Source organism: Dryobates pubescens, chromosome 3, assembly GCF_014839835.1.
Source record: "Dryobates pubescens isolate bDryPub1 chromosome 3, bDryPub1.pri, whole genome shotgun sequence".
Classification (NCBI taxonomy): domain Eukaryota; kingdom Metazoa; phylum Chordata; class Aves; order Piciformes; family Picidae; genus Dryobates; species Dryobates pubescens.
In genome coordinates this window covers 5,932,651-5,960,048 of record NC_071614.1, presented here as the reverse complement: position 1 = coordinate 5,960,048, position 27,398 = coordinate 5,932,651, and the positions used below count along the sequence as shown (strand labels likewise).

Genomic DNA, 27,398 nt, shown 5'->3' with positions numbered 1-27,398 from the left:
CGAAAAGTGAAATGAACTCTCTACTTATGAAATGTAGAGTAAGTCTTGTCTTTATCTTTTTAATAACAGATTAATGGAATTAATGTGAGAAAATGCAGGCATGAAGAAGTGGTGAGCTTTTCTGTTTCTTTTAGTCTACTTTTTGTCTTTTGTAGTTACTGGGATGAGAGTGTACACTGACAGCTGGTATCAGCTGTGTTATTCCTAACCAGATATGACTGTACTTTCTAGCGTGTCAAGCAAGTAAGATCTTGGTGCAGTCTGTTCTTCATAAATTTGTTGTAATCATTCTCAGGCTTTTTTATATGAAAGATGACTATTTTATTATGCAGATTTTCTATGACATATTCCAATGTTTCTTCTTCTGGCTTACAGCTATCACATTTCAGTAGTGCTGCACCTTTCTGGCAGTCTGAGGTCATTTTAATTTGGAAAGCTGCGATTTTGCACTATGTTGGAGTTTTGTTGTTTGCTTGGGTTTAAGCCTATTTAAAAATTGAAACAAAGCTTTCTGTCTGCCTGTCATTCTGTGGGTGTTGCTTAATGTGGGTGCTCTCCTCCTTCAGTTAAGCTCTTATCAGTGTGGATTTAAAATAACAATGTGTTAAGGAGATTCCTTCTAGAGAAGCCATGTGTATATGAGAGCTCAGTAGTAGACTGCTTCCCTTGGTAAGTCAGCTTTGCTAAAAGTGTCATGTGTTTTTGTTACATTTGACTTTTTGCCTCTTCATAACTGCTTTCAGAAGTAAGAAACTCTGTGTTTCAGAAAAGAATGCTAGAAATGAGAAGATTACCAGAGAAATTCTCTTTAAATCCTGTGTGGTTCCATGGAATTTGGACCTGTATTTTAAAAACGATGTAGTAGTCTCGTACTTGAAAGTTTACCTTTCTAAAATTTGCTTTGCCAATCCAAAGGTTCTCATACAGTAATCTGTTATGTGATGCATCTTTGAACACATGCCATTCAGGTACAGATAGCAAGAGTTAGTAAAGTTCAAGTGATCAAGATAGGGCAGGCTGAAAGAGAAGGATCTCTGCGCTGTTCCTCAGAGTGCTTCCGTGCACCGATTTGTGTACTGTAAGTCGTGCTTCATTCTCCAGAACTTTTGTTGTAGCACCTTCCATAGAGTCAGTCTAATAGGCATAGTTGTAGAGCTTTTAAGCCCTGTCTGTGCTACAGCGATCAGATTGTAATGTTGTATAAACTTAGCACAGTTGTTTGGTTTAATGTATGTTAATATGGTAAACAGGCTGTTACAATTTCAAGACATGAGAAAAAAAATATTACTCCAGGTGTAGGCTTGCACACTCAAAGGCGTGTTGAAAACTTGTGAGAACACCAGGATATTTTTCTCCTGGGACAGTCTCTTAACTGACAGATTTATGTATAATTGTAGTAGTTGTTTATAAAATCAGGGAATCACAGAATGTGCTGGGTTGAAAGAGACCTCTAGACATCTGGTCCAACCTTGTTGGATTAAGCAGGGGCATCCCCAACTAGATCAGGCTGCTCAGAGCCCCATCGGGCCTGACCTCGAATGTCTCCAGGGATGGGGCCTCCATTAGCTGCCAGGGTCAACCCATTGTAGTGTTCCACCACCCTCATAGTAAAGAACTTCTTTCTGATATCCAATCCAAACCTGTCCTACTCTAGTTTAAAACCATTGCCCAGTGTCCTAGTGCCACATGACTTTGTAAATAGTTCATCCCCTGCTTTCTTCAGGTACTGGAATTTCAAGCTTTAATACTTTCACAGAGGGGGGAAAAAAAAAAGATTTTTTGAAATTAAAAAGGTGCAGACTGACAGAGTAGTAAATGTCATCCCACCTGGAGGTGTTCAGGAAGCATGTAGATGTAATGCTTCAAGATGCAGTTTAGTGGTCATGGTAAGCTGGGTTATGGTTAGACTTGATCTTGAGGCCTTTTCCAACCTTAATGATTATATGATTCTATGTTTATCAATGTAATCTGCTTCTCAGGCTCCTCATAGATAATTCTAGCTGAATGAAGCAATAAAAGTGTATCTTAGCAGTTTTGAATGTGCATTTTCCTATGTGCAAGAGTTTTAGGAGCTTAAGAAGCAGGGACATTTTTAAGTCAAATCTTTATTCCAACAATAATTCTTAAGAATGAATAACAAATACTGAGCCATATTTAAATAAGATAAAGTGTCCAGATGACATTTTCTAAACTAAAATATGCAGAGGAGTTATAAATATGAAGCAAATATAAACCCCAGAGTAAATGAACTCACATAATCTTTTTTTGTTGTTTGTGTTCAGAAGCACTCTAATATGTTACATATTTGTGGAATAAATCTGTTGCAAAGCCTGCTATAGTAGTGATAGATATGGTTGTGTGCTGTGTAGTAATCTGGGGGTTTAGGCATAGCCATGAGTAAAGGCTAAGTACATCAACTGGTTTGCCAGTAGGACTTAGAGGTGGGATTTTGTCTGCAGCATGCCCGTTGCAGGTTGAGTTGTTCTAGCACTTCTCTTTTACAGGGTCCTTACTGACTACAGGATCTGTAACTCTAATCTCAAGGTAACAGAGAAAATAGGAAGTGTGTGGAGCATAGTTGCTCACAGCAGGGAGTCAAACACTGGTGGAAAGTTAATTTTCAGTCCTTATTGCCTCTAGGTACTTTCCAAATGGCAATGCAAGGTACATGAGCTTAGTGCTTTGTTTCTTTCTATGCATTTTGTTTTCTTCTGTAAGTAATTAAGACTTAGAAGGTGTCATATTATGTGAGAATATATTAGTGGTTTGGGTTGTCTTAATGTCTTAGGAAATATTCCTTGTGAACCAGTGTGGAATTTCTTTTCTTAGTGTGCTCCTATGGTGAAATAAATTCCTACTCTGTGGTGAGGTATCAGCATGGGGTGGGGGAAAGTCTACTAGTGGTCTTAAAAAAAATCTCTCAGCATTCCAGCAGAATGTCCTGACATGGAATGTCCATATGCTCTGTGTTCTATTTTCTTCTTTTCTTAGTCCTCTGTACTCATATCATATGTGTTCTATGAAACAGACACTTAGGGATTGTCCTTGTCTAACTGCAATCCTGTGCAGCTGGTGAAACTTTTACCCTGATTCTTCATTTCAAAGCTGTGCTTTCATCCAGACTGACTTTTTTAAAGTCCCTGTTATGAATAGTTTTGGTAATGTTTTCATTGAAATGGGTTTAAGCAGAATGAGCATATTGCATTTGTAAGACAGGACTGGAAACCAAATGATCTGAAATCTTAACTTCATCTTGACTTTGCAGATGTGAGTTTTGATACATTCTGGGTTTCTTATCTTTGTTTCCTCAATTGTGAAGCAGACATAGACTATGATCATGTTTGGCTCACTGAATTATATGAAGTGCTTCAGAATCTGTGTTAGAAAAGGATCTTTACATGAATTTTGTGCTGTTTGGTGACAGTGATGACAACAAAGTGCAACTACAGATTACTGCCTTCTGATAGTATGTGGCCAAGGTCCTGTACTGTGTAACAGCACAGACATGAAATCTTTTTCCCTGTAGACTGACTGGTGACTTCAGATACTGAAGCTGTATACTCGGTGCTTCTAACAGAAGAGCATAATTGATCTGCAGTGTGTAACATTGGACTTCAAAAATGGAATGTAAACTTTTTAGAAATCAAATATTTACTTCTTAGGAAGAGGACAAGTTGTTACTTTTTTCCCATAGAGCTGTTATTTTCTGTTTGAGGCTTGGATAATAAAAAAGTGCTAATGACACCTGAGCTACCCTGGTACAATTAATGAAAACATCTGTGACAACGTATTTGCAATGTCCTTATTGCTCATGACACTTGGAGATAATGATCTGTCAAATATTTCAGCACTGATTTCAAATAAATATCCATCAAGTGGAAAAGAACTTAGTGGGTGTAAAGAGTTCACTGCTTTTTTTTCTTTCCTTGTGTGGAGGAAAATCCTTGGGTGAGGATGTATCCCAGAGCAGTATTCTTACCTCTGTGTTCTTAAGTCAGCTGCTTCCTCAATCTGGGTTCAGCTATGTTTTCTTCAGTGTTTAAAGAATTAACGTTTGTCCCACACTCAGTAGAGACTTGAATTTATTCAAGCACTGTGAGGTTAGACTTCTAAAATAAGTTAGAGTGTTGCTTGTCTGCCTAATTGGTATTTTCACATCTTTTTCTCAAGACACTTGTAGATATATTAGTCATTGTATTAAAATTTCATCTTTTAAAGCCACTTATCAGTAGTACTGAGTTTTAACACAAGGGAGTAGAATATGCTGGCAGGACTAAAGCCAGGTCTATGTGATTAATATTGTTATTTTCTTATTACATAGCTATGCTCCTCAAAGGAGAAATCCGTTAGGATTTAGCAGGATAGAGTGCAAGACTGAACCGCCAGTTAAGTTGGAACATCCTTCAAATAACTGCTGTTGGTTCCTCCTTTTTCATGCAGCTCTATTAAAGCTGAAAGCCTGAGCTGCAAAGAAGAGAGAGTTGAGCCGTGAATTTAAAGTGTGTGCCATCAGACAGGCTTTGTTTGTGACCTTGTTACATTGATATTTTACTGTAAAGACTTGGGTTTCTTTTCTTGGGAAGCGAATAGAATATTTTCATTTTTATTTGTACATTTCTGTGCCTGACTCTCCAAAAGACTTTCTGAAGGATTTCACTCTTCACAGCATCTTCTGTTTGTGGTTCTGTGCCTGAGTTTGACTTTATAGGGACTCCATTTTTGCTTCACTGTGCATAGATGTAATGTTCTACAATAGTTAAAAAAAATAAGGAAATGAGGCTGGCTTTCTGGTAGAGGACTGGTCATTATTATTTTAAAGCTGTTTCTTTGTGGTTTGTATTTGCAAAAGCAGAGTCCCCTTTGGCTAGGTGTTTGAATTTTGTGGTTTACTTGGATTGCCTACTCCATACTAATCTAGTGAGACCAGACAGAAGAATAACGAGGAGGACATCCACAAGGCACAGGAAACAAACATACACAAACCATTCCAATTTGATATAGGAAAAGATATTTAATATAGGAAAACCCAAAACCTACTATAGCTTGACAATTACCTTCTTTGGACACTGTTACAAAAACTTCATTTACCACCAAGGACTAGAAAATACTGTCCAGCTGGCATCACCTCTGTTTGGTTTAAACAGATAACAGCCATGTAGTGTAGGCTGAAAGCGAATCCTGTGAAAGGCAACCTCTTTATTTCTCCTGGCTTCACATGGGCCCAAGAGAGCACATTGTGAACTGATGTAGCTAGCCAGAAGGAGTCTACACAAGAGGTGTGCTGAAAGCAGTGCATGTGTGCAGATACAGAGAGTCTTCTAACATCTGATATAACTCTTCAGAATTGTCATTGTTTTGGCTATAGTAAGATCAAGGGGGTGCCAGGAAGAAATTTTTCATCCAGGGGTTATCTAACACCTGTACATAATTTTAGGTCTTTTTTCCTTCTCTACAATGGGTCTTTGTCTTTTGACAGTTTGTTCGGTGGAGGAGGAAGAGGAAAGGAGAATGGACTCTATGTATTTTTCAATAGTATCCAGTGTTGGAGTGTTCCAGCCAGATACATGGAGGTTTCCAGATGGCCCACCCCATACTTCTCAACCACTAGTATGGTACAGTATGGTACTGGTGTTTTGGTATCTGTTTGTCAGCACTGGGCCTATTTCTAGATGCCGACCTTCTTTCTTTTGCCCTGATAGTACTGATGTCTCTCTGCAAGTCCAGTTAGGTGCTACCTGCTTCCCCGTTTGCCCTTTTGCAAGACTGCGGCCAGTTAAACAGCTTGCAGTAGTGAGAGGGTCACAGATGACAAGGAAAACTTTGGTGTAGGTGTGGTTAGAGAGGAAAGAAACTCTTCATTAAAAGTTGAAGAGGTTACTTATTCTCTATATCCAGTGCAGAGCTGTTGCCTTCCTGTGCAGTGAGTACTTTTCAAGGCCAAATGGGAAACAGTCTCTGCTCAGGCTAGAGCAATGTTAGCAGGATAATGATGAATAGCTTCAAACGAGCTCTAGCAAATGGCCATAGGTCTGTTCCACTTCACGTGCCCTTGTCAAGCCACTAGTGATTCAGAATATTTCAAAGGTTCTAATTATGCAGAGCTGTTAAGAGAGAAGTTCAAGGCAGTGTTCTACATCAAAAAACCCTCCTGTATTTTAACATGTTGGTGTGTGGTATTGAGGATGTATCTCCATCCTAATGAGATACTGAAATGCTTCCCCATCTTATACTATTCTGAGTATAATGTATTTGCATATGAAGTGGATAGACAGACATGTTTCAGAAAACTTTCACCATATCTCGTTCATCTTAAGGGGTTTCTTAACATCTTTTGTTTGATCATAAATCTGGCACAAGAGACGTTGTAAATCCCTTGTACACTTCTGGCTACAAAGTGTTATTTCTGAGTCACTGATGGCAGAGAGAAGTGTTGGTGAGAGCTAAAATTTACCCTAATGAATGCTAACAAATAACTTGGTTTGGTTAAATGTCTTTCACCCTGAAAGTCTGCAAGCTCCTACAGACTGTGTAAAGCATCTTTCCACCAGTCAGCAAGTGAGGATGTAAAATGAACACCTACAAAAGAATGGCAACATCAACAACTCTGTAAGACAAAGTATTGGGTGTTTTTTTTTGTTCCCTAATTAAACCTCCTGGCAGTACAAGAACATTTAATTTTTTACTTCTTCTGCTGTATCCATAGCTTTTAATATCCCAGAAGGAATCAAACCCAAGATCTTTCTATTTCAGCAGGAAAGTGTTATCTAAATGGGAGTATATTTTTTTGAGCTATCTTTCTGTATGGATGTTCCTTAGAGAGCTTTGAGTTCTGTAGCATCAGCACTGTTTCACTTGCTTTCTGGTTTTTTGGGTTGTGGGGGTTTTTGTAGTAGAAACTGGCAGCACAGAAAATTGCACAGCCAGAATTATTAATCTTTGAGGGGGCCTAGGCTTTGCAAACATGAAGCCTGAATGTTGTGCATTTCTTTGTGCTATTTGGATATATTCACTTAGCAGCAGTGTAATAGAGTTCTATGAAACATTTTTGTGCATATTTATTGTTGATGTTACAATTTTTGCTTCAGGAAACACATCCACTCTATCTACCAGTCCGTAAATTATGGGGTTTATAGGATTTTGTCTTCTCAAATGGTAATTAAATGCTGGCAAGAATGGTCTTCTGTGGGGTTATTGCCTAATTAGGAAAACAAGAAAAGGTAAAATAAGGGTTGCAGTGGAATAAGTAGCCTGATCATTTCAGATGAATATATCAGGTTTATGCTTAACTTTGAAGGCCATGAAGACCTCTTGCTACGAGCTGATTAAACCCATAATTCAGCACATTTCCATTGTTATGCTGAAATATAAATTACCTTTTTTGCTTCCTTGGAATTATATGTTAATCTCTTTTATTTCCCAAATAGCTGTAAATGTCCTCCAGTTAATTAATATCCGTTGTGAGTACCTCCAAACTCAGTTCTGTTAAGACCATCAAAATTTAAATACTGATGAAAATGATCCTAAAAGCATTGAGGCAATATTATTTGTTAAAATTTCATATTAGAGGATGACTGTGTTGGCTCCTAGTCCAGCAAAATATATATGCACTTGCAAGTATTTTGCTAAATGAGAGACTTCGTATTTGGCAAATATTTATGAAGAACAAAGTAATTTTCTCGACGTCAGCTACATGCACTACAGTTAATCTCCAGCAGAGAGGCTGCCATTCCATTAAGTGGCATGAAAACCTGTTCTTGCATGTTTTCTCTGCTGAAAACCTTTACCCACTGTGCACCTTCCCTAAAGTACCAAATACCACACCTTGAGTACTGTGTCCAGTTCTGGGCCTCTCAGTTGAAGAAAGACATTGAGACACTTGAACGTGTCCAGAGAAGGGCAGCGAGGCTGGGGAGAAGCCTCAAGCACAAGCCCTGCGAGGAGAGGCTGAGGGAGCTGGGGTTGTTTAGCCTGGAGAAGAGGAGGCTCAGGGGAGACCTTATTGCTCTCTACAACTACCTGAAGGGTGATTGTAGCCAGGAGGGGATTGGTCTCTTCTCCCAGGCAACCAGCACCAGAACAAGAGGACACAGTCTCAAGCTGCACCAGGGGAAGTTTAGGCTTGAGGTGAGGAGAAAGTTCTTCACAGAGAGAGTTGTTAGCCATTGGAATGTGCTGCCCAGGGAGGTGGTGGAGTCACTGTCCCTAGAAGTGTTCAAGAGGGGATTGGATGTGGCACTTGGTGCCATGGTTTAGTCACAAGGTCTGTGGTGACAGGTTGGACTTGATGATCTTTGAGGTCTCTTCCAACCTTGGTGGTTTTGTGAAAATATCTTTCTCAGAGATTAGATCCTGAGCTTCCAAGCAGCTTAGCAGTGTTAACTGCATATATTGATCTCAAACACTACTTCAAATACAAATTTGCCCTAGAATTATTCTTTATGCCATTTTGAAGTTGATAACAATCAGAACTTGAACAAGCAGGAGTAGGCTTGTACATTAATATTTATTCAAATTTTGGATTAAAATTTGATTTCAAACTCTTTAAGACCATGTTGTGTTCATTTTTCATGAGCATTTAAATGCTGATGCTTGATTAGTGTGACTATTCATGAAAAGTAAATGTTAAGATTGTGTTTGCCAACAGCAGATTTTATATTGAATATGTAAATGTGAAATTTGCCACTGGCTGTGTGTTTGACCCCAGCCTCGCAATGGGATTAGTGGGAGCAAATTCTTACTCTGGGATTGGTCTTTCTTCACCCAGAGCCAGGGCTCTGCCTAGTCAGACAAAATGTTCAAGCCATGTTTTCAACAATCTTAGATTTATCTCTGTTCATAAAAGATTTAAAAAAACAAGAATTGACTTAAATGCTTTGTCAACTGGATGACTTTCACTCTTCAAACGTTCGGAGCAGGAACAATAGTTGGTGTTATGCAGTTTAGTAGTAGTAGTTAGTTTAGTGAGCTTTTCACTAATTGCCTACACAAAACTATACTTGTTTAGTAATTGTGTTTAAAATCCCTTACAGAATTGGACTGTGAGAGCACCTACTGTGGTGCATTTGAAATGTGGGAACAGTTTGACTGAAGGAGCTGGGGATCCTTATATATTTAATAGATAAGCAAGCAGCCTAATTGGTTTGTTAATAATTAGGCCTAGAAAAATCAGGTCCTGCAAGTTCGTTGCTATAATCACAGTATGATCAACTGTGAAAAGAAAGACCTCCAAATCCTTTAAAATTAATAATTTGATTGGAATTATTTCCTCCAGTTGAGGAGCACACAGCTGCAATATTTGGAGACCTTAATTCCCAGAGAATCTCTCCTGTTAAGTTCTCTCCTTTCACAGAAAGATGCTTTATCCATCTTTCTGCTGTCTGAAGCCAAGAATTGGTTTGCAGCCTACAAAGAATTAGTAAATTATGGGTTTGGCTTATTCTTACAGTTTTGCATTATGTTGAACTAAAACCCACTAAAATGAGACTGTTTGCATGAATAGTAATGGTGGAGTTCACAGAGAAGCTGTGCAGCTGAAATGATTGGGAGGAATTTCTGTGTATTATCTGTGTTTTATAATATGGCCTAGATTTTGCTGAAGAGAAAAAAATAAACAAACCCACAAACCCACTATATTTCACTTTTTGGTTTGGTTTTGTTTTCTCATGGTTCCTTAAATGTAAAAGTGCAAAGCCTCTGGAGGTGGGAGCTGGGATTGTTTAGCCTGGAAAAGAAGAGGCTCAGGGAAGACCTTAGTGCTGTCTACAACTACCTGAAGGGTAGCAGCTTTGTCTCTTCTCCCAGGCAACCAGCACCAGAACAAGAGGACACAGTCTCAAGCTGCACCAGGGGAAGTTTAGGCTGGAGGTGAAGGGAAAGTTCTTCCCAGAGAGAGTTGTTAGGCATTGGAATGTGCTGCCCAGGGAGGTGGTGGAGTCACTATCCCTGGGAGTGTTCAAGAGGGGATTGGATGTGGCACTTGAAGCCATGGTCTAGTAGGCATGAGGTGTTGGGTGACAGGTTGGACTTGATGATCTTTGAGGTCTTTTCCAACCTTGTTGATTCTATGTTCCACAGGGGTTGACAGTTTTTTGTTGAATATTCTCCATAATGTGTAGTTGAAAAGTAAAATCCACCATAATCTTAGCATGGTTTACCATCACAGTTGTTTTCTAATGAAGTCCAATAGCCTTGTGTCTTAGATAAGAAATCCTCTGCAGAGTGATGTGAGTGATGTTCCTTTGGTTGTGCACACAGGATGCTGTGCAAACTTTTGGCAAAGCTGTGCAGAAATCGGTAGATTCTGTTCTAAGAGAGGTGTATGTGCTTCTTCCATTTCAGCAGGAGTTTGGTTTAAGAGGATTGCACAGAGGCTTCAGTCAATATTTGATTTGGACAATGCCAGTGAAATGAATCCCAAACAAAACCTAGTTCCTGTGTGTGGATTTCTGAGCTGTAGTACCAGTTAGGGGTTTACCCAAATACATACAATTGTAATGGAAGTGTGTAGTATTGGTAGAAGATGAAATACACATGTTGATATAACAAGGTGACATCAGAATTAGGCTTTTGGCTTTATAATATTTGACTGATGATGGGGTTGAGCAGTTCACCTAAATACCTGAAGGGATTCTACAGGAAGGCTGCAGAGGGACTTTTCATAAAGGTGTCTTGCAATAGGAGAAGGGGGAATGGTTATAAGCTGAGGGAGAGTAGGTTTAGACTGGATCATAGGAAGAAGTTCTTCAGTGTGAAGGTGGTGGGACTCTGGGTTGCTCAGGGAGGTTGTGGATGCCTTCTCCCTGGGGGTGTTCAAGGTCAGGTTGGATGAGCCCTTGAGCAGCTGAGTCTAGTTGAGAGGCATCCCTGCCTATGGCAGGGAGGTTGGAATAGATGATCTCTAAGGTCCCTTCCAACCTAAGCCATTCTGTGTCTTTATCAATCTGCTAGAGTTGTAATTTACAATTAGAAAACTATCTTAAAGTTTTGTGTTCTCCAGGAGAATTCAACTTTCCTATTTCATATATTGTCTGTGTGTATACATACATATATATATGAAAAGAGAAATGCTGTTTTCTTTCCACCTCAATAGGAATAGTTCTACTGATATTTCTAGTATTTTCAATATTATTAAGGTATTTGTCTTGTTAATCTTAGCTAGTGTTTTGGAACTCAGGTAATAAATGTTTACAAAACTGTCTGTTTGTGAATTAGTTTGAAAAGCTAGGTGCCCAGCAAATTAATAACATTCAAAAAGTGGAACAGCTGTGAGAGTTTAAACTTCTTAGCACTGTGTAACTACCCAGACTATTTAGTATATCTGAGTAATCCTGGAGAAGCAGAGCCTTACACTGGTAATGTGAAAACAAAGACAGGCATTTCTGAACTCTAGCATGTGCTCACTACCTATAGATGTGCTGGAAAAGCTCATGAAACTTGGAATGAGTTGGAGTTGAAGTCTTCTGGTTCTTTGATTTTTGGGTATGTGTTTTCATATGTGTTTTCTTGTCATGAAAACAGCATGCCATGTGGAGCTAAATGGGGTCTTTATGTATTTACTACTTCTATTGGCCACAGTCCAAGACCAATAGTAGGGCATGGAACAGAGGTTGGGAAACGTGAACAAGACCCATTGTTTGAAATTAAAATCAACTGTCTGAGGCTTAGCTGCAATGAGTCAAAGAATATTCTCATAGGCCATGGTAAATAATGTATTAGAGTTGGAGTTAATCTGTTTTAGTTTTCAGAAATGTTTCTGTTCAGGGCCCTGTGGTGTCCCCTATGACCTATGGTCAGAGACTGCAGGGGATGGTGTTCCTAATTTTGATGCATTTAAAATTTTAGCATGTTCTAATTCCTTGCTTATCATAGCTCCTTTATTGAAGTAATAGCCTTCTAATGATTTAATATGAACCGTGGTGACCAGTAAGTGCAATCTTCAGTGAAACACAATTCAAAATTAGGGTACATGACCCAAGACTGCAAATTAAGCACTTATAACAATATTGTTTTTTATGGGTTGCATTTATAAGTGACGCTAAATGAAGGAAAGAAGAAGAACAAGAAAATGGTGCAGACCCTTCCATATTTTCTCCTCAAATGTTTGCAGTGAATTTTTTTGCTGAGGCACTCCTATATTACTTCTGAAAAGATAAGCATGCAACTAAGCAGTAATTGCAGTCTATTAATACTCCAATTGAAAGATTACTGAACATTTTAGTGAGGACTGAAGCTTAAAGACTTCCAGAAAGTTGTCATCAGATCTTTCACACAAGCTTGTAAGTACTCCATTCCACAAATGTTAGACTGAAAAGTTTACAAAAAGATTATTTTCTTCCAGCTGGATTTTTAATATGTCACTGGAGTGACAATATCCTCTTGTTACCTTGGAACTGCATTGAAGAAAGAACTGACAGAAGTCTGTGTCCTCTATGTATTCTATGTATTCTCTGTGACCTGTATTTCATTCTGGTACTCTGATGCCTGATGGATTTTGTGTGTGTGTGTGTGAGTTAATTATATTTCCAATAAATTATTTGTGAAATTAATCTCTTTCTCCTAGCTTCTCATTACACTTATTCATGTTGCTTGCATCTGATTGTTTTATTCATTTGCTGTGAAGGAAATGCTGTAGATAGTCTCTAAGTGTCAGCTCAGATAAATGGCCTCCTTTGTATGAAGGCTTGAAACATGATGAAATCTATTTTTAAAGGTGGATCTCTTAATATTTTATTAATGCTTTGTATGGATTCATGAGGTTGCAGGTTCTGGTACCTCTGTTTAAAGCCCAAGAGCCTGTGGGCAAGGATCAATGCAGGAAGCCTGAATATAGCTGTAAATGACTGGTACAACATTGTCCATTTGAGAAACCACCTGATGGTCTATCTTAAACAAGTGCTGTCACCTGGAGTCAAGAGAAATATTCTTTCTAAGTGGTCAGTCTGATGGGAATTGTCAAAAAGCATCAAACCCTGAATTTTTGTGTATGTTGCTCTGAAAGGATCTTTTGTATTGTGCCTTAGCTACAGTAGTCACTGAGTAACTGCGACCTCCATTCAATTCCTGTGTCATCTTGAGAAGCCATAAACCTTGATCTGCCACTTTGTTTCAAAACAATTGCTGGGTGGTGGGCTCAGTAGGGTATCTTTGCTGTATCTACTAATCTTACTACATCCTCCTGCACTGTTTTAAAGCAGTGCCGGTAGCAAGATACATGCAGAAAAGAGTTCTGAATAGAAGGGCACCCCCCATGCTTGGCATATCCAGCATTCTGCCCTACATTTCCTTTTGCCTTGTTTGAGGAAGGTCACTGTTCTTCTTTGCAGCTCATTCAGGTTTGGGTCTAAATGTCTAACACAGGTTCTGGAACCAGACAGCCAAAAAAAAAAGGTTTAAAACCTCCAGCTAAGATGCTACCAAACTATGATCTGAATTATACTTTGAGTTGTGCAGCCTGAGTAGGAATTGCTATCATAAAAGGATGTTCTATCATAAATGGTGTTCTCTTGCTGTATATCAGCAAGACAAATTTTCTGAAGGGAAAAAAAACAAACACTTTTATAGCTTGCACTATTATATTTGTTGATTAACTTGTCACTGTTGGCAAATATTGTGGAACACAATTCACAGGAATTAAAACCACACACAGAATACAGAAAAGGTTGGAAAAGACCTTGGAGATAGAGTCCAACCTGTCACCCAGCACCATCTAATCAACTAAACCATGGCAACAAGCACCCCATCCAGTCTCTTTTTAAACACTTCCAGGGATGGTGACTCCACCACCTCCCTGGGCAGCCCTTTCCAATGGCCAATCACTCTTTCTGTGAAGAATTTCTTCCTAACATCCAGCCTATACCTCTCCTGGCACAACTTGAGGCTGTGTCCTCTTGTTCTGTCACAGGTTGTCTGGGAGAAGAGACCAACCCCCACCTGGTTACAACCTCCCTTCAGGTAGTTGTAGATGGCAATAAGATCTCCTCTGAGCCTCCTCTTCTCCAGGCTAAGCAACCCCAGTAAAAGCTCCCCGTACAGTGATGTGGTTTTGATGCAAATATTCTGTATGAACTACATGGCTTTTCCTGAATAAAACATTGCTTTTTTGATTTTAATTGAAGATAATTCAAAGCAGTTGAATTGAGCCTTCTAGTTTTGGGCCTTCTGTGTGGTTGTACCAAAATATGTGGTGTTGTATCTGCTGATGGGCTTGACAGTAGTGCATTGTGTAACTTCACACTGTCTAGGATTTAAGTTATTCATCAACAAAACCCCCCAAAATTTCTCCTTTAAAGCATATTGAAGAGTGGAATTTCCTCCACTTCATGGTAACACAGATCTTGGGGACTATATAAGTTTTCTCTGTAAAATCTTTAGCACTTTATTGGTGACTAAATATTAGTGATGATTTAAGAGGGAATTTGCAGTCTTATTTGGGAAGGGATCCTTACTGAAGTCAGAGGAACTTCACGCTTCAGTGCTTTCCTGAATATATTGAGAGAGACTTCAGCATATGCTCAACTGTTTTCCTGAACTGGGACTGCAGAAGGATTTATAAAATTAAAAGGCAATATCATTACAGACATTATTAAAATTTCAGACTAGTGTTATTATTATGTAGAGATTTTATTCACCATTATCACACATTCCCATAAAATTCACTTCTTCAAATGACCCTCTTGCAGTCATTGCAGTAATTTCATGGAAATATAGACTCTGTTGCTCCAGAAACACTGGCTCTCCTAATTTCACTGTTTCACACAGCCACTGGTTCAGAGAAGCACAAATTATTTTTTGCCTGTCTCACTTCACTCTAGAATATCCTAACTTTATGTAGGGCTATTTGTGGTAGAAGCAAATTAAATCTTGATCCTGCTGGCAATTACCAATATTCCATGTGTGAATGGGAGCTGTTCTGGTACACCACTACAAACAATCCTCAGACAATGGATTTCCTGTTGTACCTCATTCACCTTCTGCATGGAGGAACAGTAGTGTGACCTGGTGTATGCATAGAATGATGACACAAAGTAAATGAATCCTGTAAGGCAGGTTTGGATTTAGTATCATAGTATCAGTCAGGGTTGGAAGGGACCACAAGGTTCATCTAGTTCCAACCCCCCTGCCATGGGCAGGGACACCCCACACTAGATCAGGCTGGCCAGAGCCTCATCCAGCCTGGTCTTAAACACCTCCAGGGACGGTGCCCCAACCACCTCCCTGGACAGCCCATTCCAGGGCTTCACCAATGTCATGGTGAAGAACTTCCTCCTCACCTCCAGCCTGAATCTCCCCACCTCCAACTTCATTCCATTTAAAGCAGTTCAGTAGTGTGACCATTTGAGGCTGTGCCTTTAAGGATGGGGCACACTGGCTAAATGTTTATAAAATATTTTGGTATTCTAAACGAATTTCATTGACTAATTAAGGGGGGAGGTGATGGACCCAGGGGTGCTGGGACTTTCTCTCAGTCTTCCTTTATCCGCTCTCCCTTTTGGCTGGACTTCTTCTGGGCTTCTGGCCAACTAATAGATAAGAGATACTAACTCCTGTACAAGGCCTCTCTTTCTTTTTTCTCCCCTGCTAACCACCCTTGTCTCTTTTTCTACCTCTTTGGGGGGAGAAGGGAGGTAGGGGGGTGAAGGGGGAACAGGGGGAAGCCCCCTCTGTTGGGGGTCTGGTTTCTGGTTGAGTTCATTTGCTGTATATTCCTGTATATATTGTAAAATACCTGTATTTGTGGTGTTACATGTAATCTGCTTCCTATATATGCTTGTAAATATATGTGTCTGCTTTTTCTCTGACTGAGTTTTAGCCACGGTTTCTTTCTCAGTGGGGGAGGGAAAGCGGAGCCTTTCCTTTCACCCCACCACAAGTAGCTGGTTCTTTTTTAGTGTAAAATAAAGACAAGAAGTGCAAAACTGCAGTAAAGCTTTCAGCTGAAAGCTGCAAAAAGACAATTAATAAATGTAATTTAAAGTCAGATTTTCTTCAACTAACCTTGTTTCCTAGAATGGCTTTGTCAGCGACAAGAAAGTAAGTGAAATGGGATCGATAGCTCATCTCCTTTGTTGTAATCATTACTTAGTAGTTTTCTTTTTTAACCTTTCTTCTCTCTTTAGCCTTTATTCTGCATGCCAAAATGGAGTCACTTGCTGCAATATGTTTCATACAACACCAAAATGCACTGCAGTGAAATAACTATTGCTGATTTCAACTCTAATGTGTGCTAGCTTAAGTTCTTCATCCTGTGAGATAAAGAAGTTTGAGAGGTTAGGAGGAAAGGTTACAGTGGAATACTTAGGGCAACTTCGAGCCTTTGCAGAACAATATATTATCAAATGAAATCATGTAGACTCGTGGCTTGGTTAACTCTTAAAAGGAGAAAGATTCAGGGGCAGAGTTTACTGTCTAGGTTTCTTTCACAAACGGTATCCACTTATTCTCAAGTATCTTAAAAGATGACTTCATAAATTAAAGTTGTGCCATGCTGTAACTTCTCCACTTGCTTCTTCCCCACTCCTGAGTTAAAAAAAGAAATGTAGGGTGTTTTTTTTAAAGGTAGAGAATAGCTGTATTTTTCCTGCACTTTGTCTTTCCACATCTGTCATTTCAATAGAGAATACGTGGCTGTAAGTTTCTGCTTTGTCTGTGACTGTTCTGAACTGTGTGGCTGCTACACGGGGGGAGGAGAAGGATGGATTTTCTGTGACTGCTGAGGAAACAGTATGATTTCTCAGATGGAATTTAGGACTTTGGAGTCTTGATCTACTGTTCTACAGTTTGCAAATCATCTCCTTTCTGCAAAATAAGTGCTGGTTAGGAATTCTAATGTGTGAAACGTACCAGAATAAGGAAGTGCTTCTCAGAGAGGCTCATGTTGCACATTACATTTTTTTTTTAATACACAGTTTAAGTTGATGAAATTTGTTGTGACATGTGAGTGTTTATTTGCACACATACATATAAATACACACTGCACTGTAAGTTGTGCCTTGAAAACCACTGTGCTATTTTAAACAAGAGCCAGAAACTTCAGGGTGCATTTGAGATACTGACTCAAACGTTCTGTCATCGTATCGTTACTACTCTGTAGCAACCAGTATGGAGCAGAACTGTTGTGTTTAAAGTCAACATTTGTTTTTCTTGAGGAATTTCAATGCAGTGATTTTGTGTATAAGCATTTCTGCATATAGTTATGTATGTATGTAACTAAATGTGTAGCATATGTGGTTGAGAGGCATAGAATGAAGAATAACAGTCCTCCATAAATTATTCACGGGGCTTTCTCTCAAGCAGCCAGCATGACAGAGAGGTTACCTATGTGTTCTTCAGCTACCCTGAAAGCACAGCAGAAAGGGAGCTGATACATGCTAGTTGAAAATGTTTGTCTAACAGGTTGCCATATAGTAGCTCTCCAAACCCTGTTATCAGTGAGCTGGCCCTCTTCAAAGTGTGAGTGCTGTCACTTAGATGCAGGCATGGAGCAATCTCCTGTCTCCATAGGCCCAAATTGAGTCAGCCCTTGAAAGGTTCTGAAGAACAGGAGATGGTCGTCTTCTGAAGCAGAGTCGTGTGACCTGATGCTTCTTGCCTCTCATGTTATAAATGGATTTGGATGTTTTGTCTCCTGAGCATTTTGCTCAGCTGCCTCTGTGCCTCCTTTGTGGCTCTCTGAGGAGGTGCCTGACGTGCATCTTGAGGTGTCTGTCAGCCCTACCGTACAAATGTTAGGAGGTATGAACAAGAGCTACAAGAATGGGGCTCCCAATTGTGGAAGAAAGACTGGGCAGGGGATTTATGTGTTCCTGTGTCCAAAATGCAAACTGCCCTTTGGCAAAACCCAACCTTGTGCTTATCTAGGACTTAGAGCTTAAAACTGGTACTTTTCCTCTGTGGCTGTAAGGAAGATTAGGTCTCTCATCCATGCTGGAGTGCTTCAGCTAAATTTAACTCTGCCTGTTGGAAAGATTTACTCATAGGATTATGGCACAGCTGTGGAAACTGCTGCTGTTGTTTTGGTTGGAGATTTGAGACAACCTCATCGAGGGGGGGTGGAATATTGAATTTTTATTTTTATATATTTACATGCTATTGTGCAAGATGCCAGAGGAGAAGCAAAGAGGTGCACAGCTGAACGGTGTTGGGGAACAAGTTGCGCGATAGCACTGCGCAAAGCCAGTGCCCTTATAGGAATCCAGTTCCCCCCTCCACATTACCTGCATGTGTGACTGGAAACATAACAGAGAAGCATATCCTAAGCTTTGCATCTTGCTTTAAAAAAAATAAAATAAATAAATTAAAGCTCATTACAATATCTTTGTAGGCAGTTATCTTCTGATATGTGAAATGCTGTGTAGCACTGCTCAGGTTTGCTGGTTGCATTTTTGGTCAAATACTTATTTCAAGGTGTCCTGTCTGTATTTCTCTTCCAGGTTCAGGTCCTTCGTAATGCAGGGGAAGAAGTGACCCTAACTGTGTCCTTTCTGAAAAGAGCACCTGCTTTTCTCAAACTGCCTCTGAATGAAGATTGTGCATGTAAGCCTTTATTACTTGGCCAAAAGAAAACTCAATTCAGTGCTCATGAATGCTTGCAGCTTTCCAACCTGCTGCGTGTTAAGGGTGATTGACAGCGGCTTTTTTGGTCAGCATTGCTGCCTGAATACAAGCTCCTCGTGTTGCCAGGTCTTGTAGCAGCTTTCACCTCAAGCAATAAATTGCTATCTTTGCTTGAAAACCAGACCACCAGGCATCTGGCTGACGTGAATCAGCAAAGCTGCAGGTGAAACAGGGGAATTGCATTCATTTCCAGTGGTTCACATCCTGATGCAGAGTATTTAGAAGCATTTTTTCGGGCAGCATCTGATAACATTTTAGTCTGAAAGAGTTTTGTCTTGTAAATGTGAAAATGAGATTGTGTGTGTCTATTTAGAGGATTTAAATTTCCTGTTTAAAATTCAGAGGCTTTGGTGGAGGTGTCTGTCTACCTAAAAATAATTTACTCTGGATGATTTGTATTTTGTTTAAGTCCAACTGAGTTTTAGTCAACTAGCCCCATGAGAGACATATGGAGACAGCTGCCTTCCTTTAATTATATTAAATTGTAAGTGTGGGTGCATAATTATAGACAGTTACAGCACATCTAAGCATATTTATATGTCAGCCTGTGCCTTTTGTCACTGCTGCTTTCCTTCTGCTTCTTGCTCCTAGGAGGGTAAAATACATTGTCTGAGTGCTAAGGAAAAAAAAAACACCCAAAAGAATAAATATTTGAATGCTTTCAGTTTGTCATTTGAAGTTGGTAGGAGTTAAAGGAATTACTAAATAATATTTTATGCAATCATTTGTTGAAGTCCTATCTTTATCTCCCATCTAGATATTAAGTTTTAATGAAGCAAGTTAAAAAAAATTAGAACCCCATAATCTTAACTGTGCCCCACTAACATTTGTCCCTTTTATAGGAGGGTGAGGTACCACAGAGTACCCCAAGTGATGCACACAAGCATGCATTTGCATTGATCCTGTCATGTTCGTTTTGAGGTCTGTCACTGTAGTTTCCTACGCTGTTAGGACAGTTAGAATTGTCAGGGAGCATAACAAAAGCATTATTTGACTTGTTTCTTCAAGTGGAAACCAAATGAGGAGGTACCCTTACCCTTTTATCATTAAATTTACCAAAACCTTCAGTATTTTTTGTTTGGTTGGGGTTTTTTTTTGGGGGGGGTGGGTGTTGGGTTTGGTTGGTTAGTTGGTTTTGCCAAGCAGATTATTAACTCTTTTAAGCAAATAACTCAGAAAAGGATTCTTGAGCCCTCTACTCAGTTTAAAAAGGTGCTCCAATCAAACCAGAAGATAGCTGCTGGCTGAATGGAGAAAGTAAATGAATGTTGGATATGATAAAACTAGTGTGGGAAGGGGAATAACAAACACACAGAGGTTTGAATTACAACATTATAGATTAATGAAGATTTTTTTTTGGTGTCTTTATGTTTGTATTAGGTGCCCCCAGTGACCAGAGCAGTGGCACATCCTCTCCCCTATGTGACAGTGGTTTGCATCTCAACTACCATCCCAACAACACGGTAAGAGCTCAGTTCCTTGATGGAATTACACAGAGTAATGATACTATAATAGCTAAGTGGAAGTAACTAATAAGGGGCAGCAACATGGGAGGAACTCTAATTAATATTGGAGAAAGACAGATCCATAGGGGGTAGATAGAATTGCCATATTAATATATGGCTGTGAATTAAACTATGACAAATCATGCCAGCTGAGATTGTGCCTTGGTAGATGTAATTACTATTTTTATCTGGGCAATGGGATTTTTTGTTTTTTTAATTCTAGATTTTTTTTTTTCCCAGAACATAGGAGTTAAAATTACTAAAATTAAAAGATACCTTTTTAAAGAAAATGTAGAGAACTATTTCAGAATGTTTTCTTCATGATTCTGATTTGGTTTATTACCTAAAACTCCTTCTGAAGGAAGATTCAGGTGCATGGTTCTGCCTATTTTTAAGGTGAGAGCATTTTACTTTTAGAAACTTCAAATCTTAACTGAAGAATGACAGCATAAGGAGGCTGAAATGCTACAGATGTATGATCAGATTTGTACTAAAAGCTACCACTCAAGTGCAGCAAGTGGTTTCTAACCATTGTCTTAGCCAGAAAATCCTAAATTTCCTTTATTTTATAGAGATCTAAAGGTTTATCTGCTGCATTTTCAGCCTTGTGATAGGTGAAAATAGAGAAAATAAATAAACCAATGTACAGAGGATTATCATCTTGGTTTTGACTGAACGATTTTAACCACATGTTAAATCCCATCCACAGTTACCAAGTTTGGAGGTGATGCCATTAGAATAGATGTGTGTGGGGCCACAGGAAACAAATGGGTACCAGGTATCAAAACTAGTAGCTGATGATGTGATATGTAGTAAATATTTGCTTCTATTCATGACTAGCCATTTTAAAAAAAGAACACAATCTGTTTTCCCTAGGTTTTTAGAATACTGTTCCTCACACTTCCTCTGAGCATATTGATGTGGAGGTTTATATAGTTTTGTTTTCTTTGTGAGGAAAAAGTTCAGAGTCGCTCCAGTGCTAGCTAAAACCGATGACAAATGATTTGGGGATAGTGGAACACAATGCCAAAAGAAATACAGCCTTTGAAGTCTCTCTCTCTCTCTTTTCAAATCTGCTGAGTACTTATAATGAAGCTCCAAACTGAGAAGGACCTTTTGATGTTTTTCAGGATACATTGTCATGCTCCTCATGGCCAGCATCCCCAGGACTTAGGTGGGAAAAAAGATGGTGTGATCTCCGATTAATTCCACTTCTTCATTCACGGTTTTCCCAGTACCTTCCAGGATCAGATTTGTGCAGGTAAAGAAGTTCAGGAAGTTAAAACTTGACCTCTTGGTTGATAGATACAAGCCATAGGGAGTTGCCTTATTAGAAGAGGGGCATTATTAGTTCCACTACAGTTGTCAGAGAGAGACATGAAATACAGGAGCTTTCTAAAGGTCTCCCTAGGACCGTGTCAGCCCAATTTCTGCTCTGACATCAGCCAGGACCAGGTATGTGGGGAAGGTGTGATCTTCCTGCTTGTACCTAGTGGTCAGCATGCTTCTCAATTTAGATTGCACATAGGTCATCATATTTAATAATTGTTAATGCTTCTGTCCTCAAAAGCTTTTCTCTAAGCTCCTTTATTTATTTTGTTTATACCTTCGATTTTCACAATACACTCTGGCGCTGAGCTCTGCAATGTGATTAGGTTTTAAAATCTACTTCATCACCTGATAACTTCATTGGGTGAAACAGTTCCATTATTTGAAAGAATGTCCCCATGGGAGCGGTGAGCCAAGAGCAGGAGAGCGCAGGGCTGGATGAGGCAGTGTCCAGGCAGATAAGGGCCTCGTTTGACTGCCCCTGCTGCAGAAGCAGAGCAGGCTTAGGGGTGGTCTTCAAGTGAGTCCACTGTTACTTAATTTAATATTTTCCTAGTAAAGCAGAAGAAATCATAAAGGAAGATAAGAATGTTCTGGAACCATTACTGTTTTTCAGATCACATGTAAAAGAAAGTAGCTACAAAATATAGCAAGGCATAGTGTAAGATTATGATCGTACTTGTTAAAAGGTTTCAATCCAAGGTGTTGTGTGGACTAATTCATCATCTGTGTATATAAGAATGAAGTTCTAATACTAAAAAATCCTATTGAGTTCCAGCAGGTAAGTCATTAACTAGAGGACAGCTGTCTGCAGTTACAGAGCATATTTCTCCATTACAGCTCCTTCTAACCCATTAGAAACATTAATTCTTAAAATAAGCCCAAAGGATGTATCATTTGTGAGGCTGTGAGGCCTTACTAATTGAGATAAACTCTGACTGTCCTGTGTAGCCTTCATGTCTGCCAGCTTAGATGTGTCAGTGTGGAAAGACTTTATGCGGTATACCCTCATGGCTTGTCAGGCATTAGCAGTTCAAAATGTCTGGTTCCTCTGCTCATACACATGTAAAATTACCCAATTAATACAGAAAAAGCTTCATTAACATTTCTGGGAGGATTGTTCTGTGACAGAACCTCCCCAGTATCTTCTCTCTGCTGTTCTGCTCACCCTTCTGTGTTTCTATGGGTCCTACAGTCAGCTGATACCACCTACCCCAGGGTGATTTCTCATGTCCCCCAGAAACTAAGGAGAAAGGAGTGTTCTTCAGCCTCAGTTTTGAGGATATGTGGGATGAATTTTATTGTTTCTTACCACAGCCTGCTTCCCTATCACTGGTTCTCAGCAAACATTTGATAGTTCTACAAAAGCCTCCCATAGCCTCAGTTAATTCTGAGGGATGTTGTTTCTTAGAAGTACACTGCCTGGATCATCTTTGGTTTACACAGTAGGCTGAGTAGAAGGGAGTCCTGAAAGGAATGTTAGTTTTCCTGAAAGAGATAATAAACAAATTTGAGCATCATGCTGTCCCTTTTCTGTAATGACCTAGTTACAATTCTAGTCAGGAAGAATTCACTAATCATATTTCCAGTCATTTAAAATAAAGGGGTATGCTAAACAAATGTTAGCTGCATTATCTGAAGATGTTTTAAATGAATATTCCTCAAAGACCTTACCTGAATTGCTGTGGAAATGAGTCATTGAAAGTAGTTCTTAGTCTGTACCTTTAGATTTGGAGGAAATAATCACTCCCAGTGTGAAAAGGCAACTAAACTGATGTTAACTGATGGATTTAGGTAAACCACCACTCTCTGCATGTTCAGGTTAGGACACAGAAACCTTATGACAGATTCATGATTATTATGTATTATATTTTTACATATGTATTATATATATATAAAAATATTGTATTTTATTAATTATTCTGCTGTAAGAGCTGGTTCTTGTGATGGAACTCTCAAAGTAAAAAAGGTGTGTCCCTAATTCATTTTTAATACTTGCCCTCACTGAAGGGAAAAAAAATCTGTATTTGATATGAATACAGCGTAGGCATTTATGATAGAGATAGATAGTTTTATGTCCTACACAGTCAGAATATGATTTCAAGAAGGAAGGAAAAAAATACTCTGTAGAATGGATATCTCTCTTGAGATGTCAGAAATTGCCATCAGTGACAGTTTTACCTTGAAAATAACACTCAGTTTTGCCTGAACCGTTCTCAAAGAATCTAAATGGTTATTGAATTTTAAACCAGGAATTGATCCTTAATGGATGGGTTTATAGCAGAATGCCAGGAGTGAAACTTGGTATTCTCTGTATGTTTAGTAATCTCTTACTCAGAGATACAGATGTTGAAGGGTTTTTTTGGTTCTAAAGCCAGAAACCTGTGAGCTTTCTAAAGGCTGTTAGCCAAGGAGGCTATTTACTGAAAAATTAAGTTTGCCACTGCTTTAGTGTCTGAAAGTTTTCTCATGTTCTGTAATTGCTCAGCATTCAGCTGTGGAAAGCCAGTGCATAATGCATGACAGATTATTGTGTAGCTGCCCAGATTGGTACTGGGATAGAGGCATCCAGGTTGGCCATTGTTTCTGTCAGTGGATGTCTCTTGGCACTGCAGTGTATTTTGCTAGTGATCCTATATTCAGAATTGCAGTTGAAAAAAAAACCACATAATGAATGCTACCTGTTAGATTTTGCATTTTCCAGCTTTTCTATCAGTAGTTTAGAAAAGGATCAAAATTCTATAACCAAGAGCAAGTAACAAGAGGCATCCAGAAGGGAATCTTACTGTATTTAAACTATGGCTGAGAAAACTGAAACAAAAGTTGTTGAGAAAAAGGTACTGGATTCTGCACTGTGCTCTTTCTCTCTGATCTGCAGTATTACAGTATTAGCTCTTTCATATGTGTCAGCTATTTCACATGTTCAGTCTCTGAAGTCATACAGTGTTGGTCAAGGTTCCATGGAGCTGTGGAATCTAGGAAAGATTTTTTTATAGCTTTATAGAAACTTAACATAGTCTGAGTTGACCTTTTAGCCTGATCTTTTTAATATGTCAGATATTTATGAAACAAGAAAACCAGCAATTTATCAGTGTTCAGTGCCTGACCTTCATTGTAGTTGAAAGAAAAGCATTTCTACAAGTATTGTTAAGATGATATGCTAGAACAGATGAAATTTTCTTCTGACCTGATCTGTTATGACATGTCTATAGGCAAAATGCATTCCAAGTAATTGCTGTGGATGGGGTTTGCAGTGGAATAATTCAGTGTCTCTCTGCTGAAGACTGTATTGACTGGCTACAAGCAATAGCAAGTAACATTTCCAACCTCACAAAGCACAATGTAAGTATGGATCCAAGTAAGCCAGAAGGTTTCCCAATCATATTTGATTATAGCTGTCATAAAGGCCTAATGGGTTCACACACAGAATTATCTGCATATAAACAGTGCTTGAGGCTGTCTGAGGGAAGTCAACTCAGGTTTGTCATCAAATCAGACTTTGTGAGAAATCATTGAATGGGAAAACATTCTCCCCTACAGTCATATAGTTCACTTCATCACTATCAGAGTTATTCACTTCTTAGCAATACCAGCTAGCATTAGAAACAAAGACCAGACACAGAGGAGAAGGCCCAGTGTGATGGGTAAGCACGTTTCAAAGCAAAAAATGCTGTGCTTTCTGCATAGTTTGAGAAAGCTCATCTGTATGAAGACTTGTATAATCATAGCTGAATTACATATGGGGTTTCTCAATCAACACAAGGTGATTCTGTGATACAGATGTGGATGCCTATTGTCAGCAAAGTTTAAATGCATTTATGCTTCATGTGCTGTACTTCCATGACCTGATCTTGTGGGATGGATTTTTCTATTTATTTGAAGCAAGGATAAACGTTAGGCAAAAGTTTTGCCAAGCTAGTAGCAGTTTGATTGAAAGATCTTCTGGACCTGCCTGGGATGTGTTTTGCATGTGATAGCTGACATTTAGTTTTTCCTGTAGCAGTCTGTATGTTACCTTTCCAGGTTTCCCTCAGAAAAAAGGTAAAGCACACATGGGTAACTCCACTACTTTGAATTGAGTTATAACAAGGAAGCCCTTGAGGATGTAATTTATATTCTCTCAGTTTTTCTGAAATCTGCTTTAGCCTCCCAAACCTACCTCTAAATTTGCTTCTGTTTCAAATACACATGGAAGGAAGCTATATTTCTTGGGAGATTTATATTCAAGATGCAAAACTATGTTCCATCTGGCAGCAATATCTACAAGTCATTGTCTTATAAAAACGTGACAGACATGAATTCATCCACCATCTGCAAGCTTCCACACAGTACAAGCCAACTTTGTGGCTATTTATTCATCCTTACAATGCTGTTGATGTATAGAACCTTTGTTATCTCACTAGGCATCCTGAGAAATGAGGCTGCTGATTTCTTTTTCTTTTATTGTATCTCTTGCCATCTTTAGTTCAGGCTGTTAATGATTCTTGCTACCTGAAGTGGCATATTTATTAACTTACAGCAATAGATAGATGAACCTAAATTCTGTCTGATAGTACTATATGTAGCTCTGATGAGACTATAATTATGATTGTGTAGTATAAATTGAATTGCAGTAATGCACTGCTGTTAGGGTTTCAGTGCTCTAAAAATGAGTACAGTTTGTAATTCTGCACTAGTTTCCACACATACAGAAACGGGGAATCTGATGCTTTATGATATGGAAACAGTGAATTCTGCAACTCTTATGCCAGTCTTTACTTCATCTCAAAGACGTCCTGTAAAGTAATTGAGAGAGTTAGGGCTTATGACAATTACCCATGAATCTTTTCTTAGAGCTGCCCTAATTGTTCATAGCCTGTATGAATTTATGGAAGCCAATGGCACTCTCATTTCTGTAATGTACTTTTAAATTGTCAGTTGCCAGAAAGAATTAGTTATTTGACAGCATATGGGGTAAGTGGATATAAGAAATGGTAGAAACATAGAGGGGGCAGGGGGAAAAACAACAAACATAAACAAACATAAACTGGGAACAATGATTGGATGTGATTAGCAGTCCCTGTATTTTCTTTCTTTACAAGATGGTTATTGACATACACATACTGTTGATGTTAGCAATTTTCCTCCAAGGGAGGCATTCTCCTTTACCATGGCAACTTTAATAAAGGTAATAGATTCATAGCATTGTTAAGATTGGAAAGGACCTTAAACCTCATCCAGTTCCAACCCCCCTGCAGTGGCCAGGAACACCTTCCACTAGCCCAGGTTGTTCATGGCCTCATCCAAACTGGCCTTGAACACCTCCAGGAAGGGGGCATCCACAACCTCCCTTGGGCAACCTGTTCCAGTATCTCACCACCCTCACTGTATATAATTTCTTCCCTAATATCCGATCTACGTCTCTCCTCCTCAAGCTAAAAGTCATTCTCCCTTGTCCTATCTCTACAAGCCCTCATGAAAGGTCCCTTCTCAGCTTTCTTGTAGGCCCAGTTGAGGTACTGTTCAGCCTTCTCTACTCCAGGCTGAACAGCCCCAGCTCTCTCAGCCTGTCATCACAGGGGAGGTTCTCCAGCCCGCTGATCATTTTTGTGGCCTCCTCTGAACCTGCTTCAGCAGTTCCATGTCCATCTTATGCTGGAGTCATCAGAACTGGACCTAATACTGCAGGTGGGGTCTCATGAGAAGAGAGTGGAGGGTAAGAATCGCCTCCTTTGTCCTACTGGTCACACTTCTGGTTTATCCCAGGATACAGTTGGCCCTCAGGGCTGCAAGCACACTTCATCTGATTCATGCAATATTGCATGGAGTCAGATTAAATTCTTGGCTTGCACTAATATTTACATAAAAGCAAAACATCAGAATAGTGAATATGTTCTTTGGTCTTTGTAGGGTTTAAATTAAGCTCTGAGGCTCTTTCTCTTCACTCCTTATTATTGAAGGCTTTAGCTGACA

At 39.2% G+C, this 27,398-nt stretch overlaps 1 protein-coding gene across 7 annotated transcripts in view; it reads left to right on the top strand.

The window, feature by feature from the left end:
* SNTG1 (syntrophin gamma 1) overlaps nucleotides 1-27,398 on the top strand; it is a 265,420-nt gene that overhangs the window by 167,317 nt on the left and 70,705 nt on the right. For 6 of the 7 annotated variants that reach the window (XM_054179618.1, XM_054179614.1, XM_054179617.1 and 3 more), the window contains 5 exons: nucleotides 70-111; nucleotides 18,429-18,531; nucleotides 19,993-20,075; nucleotides 21,248-21,378; nucleotides 24,659-24,788. In XM_054179618.1, coding sequence (XP_054035593.1) covers nucleotides 70-111; nucleotides 18,429-18,531; nucleotides 19,993-20,075; nucleotides 21,248-21,378; nucleotides 24,659-24,788 — 489 coding nt within the window. The remainder of the gene's footprint in view (nucleotides 1-69; nucleotides 112-18,428; nucleotides 18,532-19,992; nucleotides 20,076-21,247; nucleotides 21,379-24,658; nucleotides 24,789-27,398) is intronic. The other variant, XM_054179616.1, reaches the window with a different exon arrangement.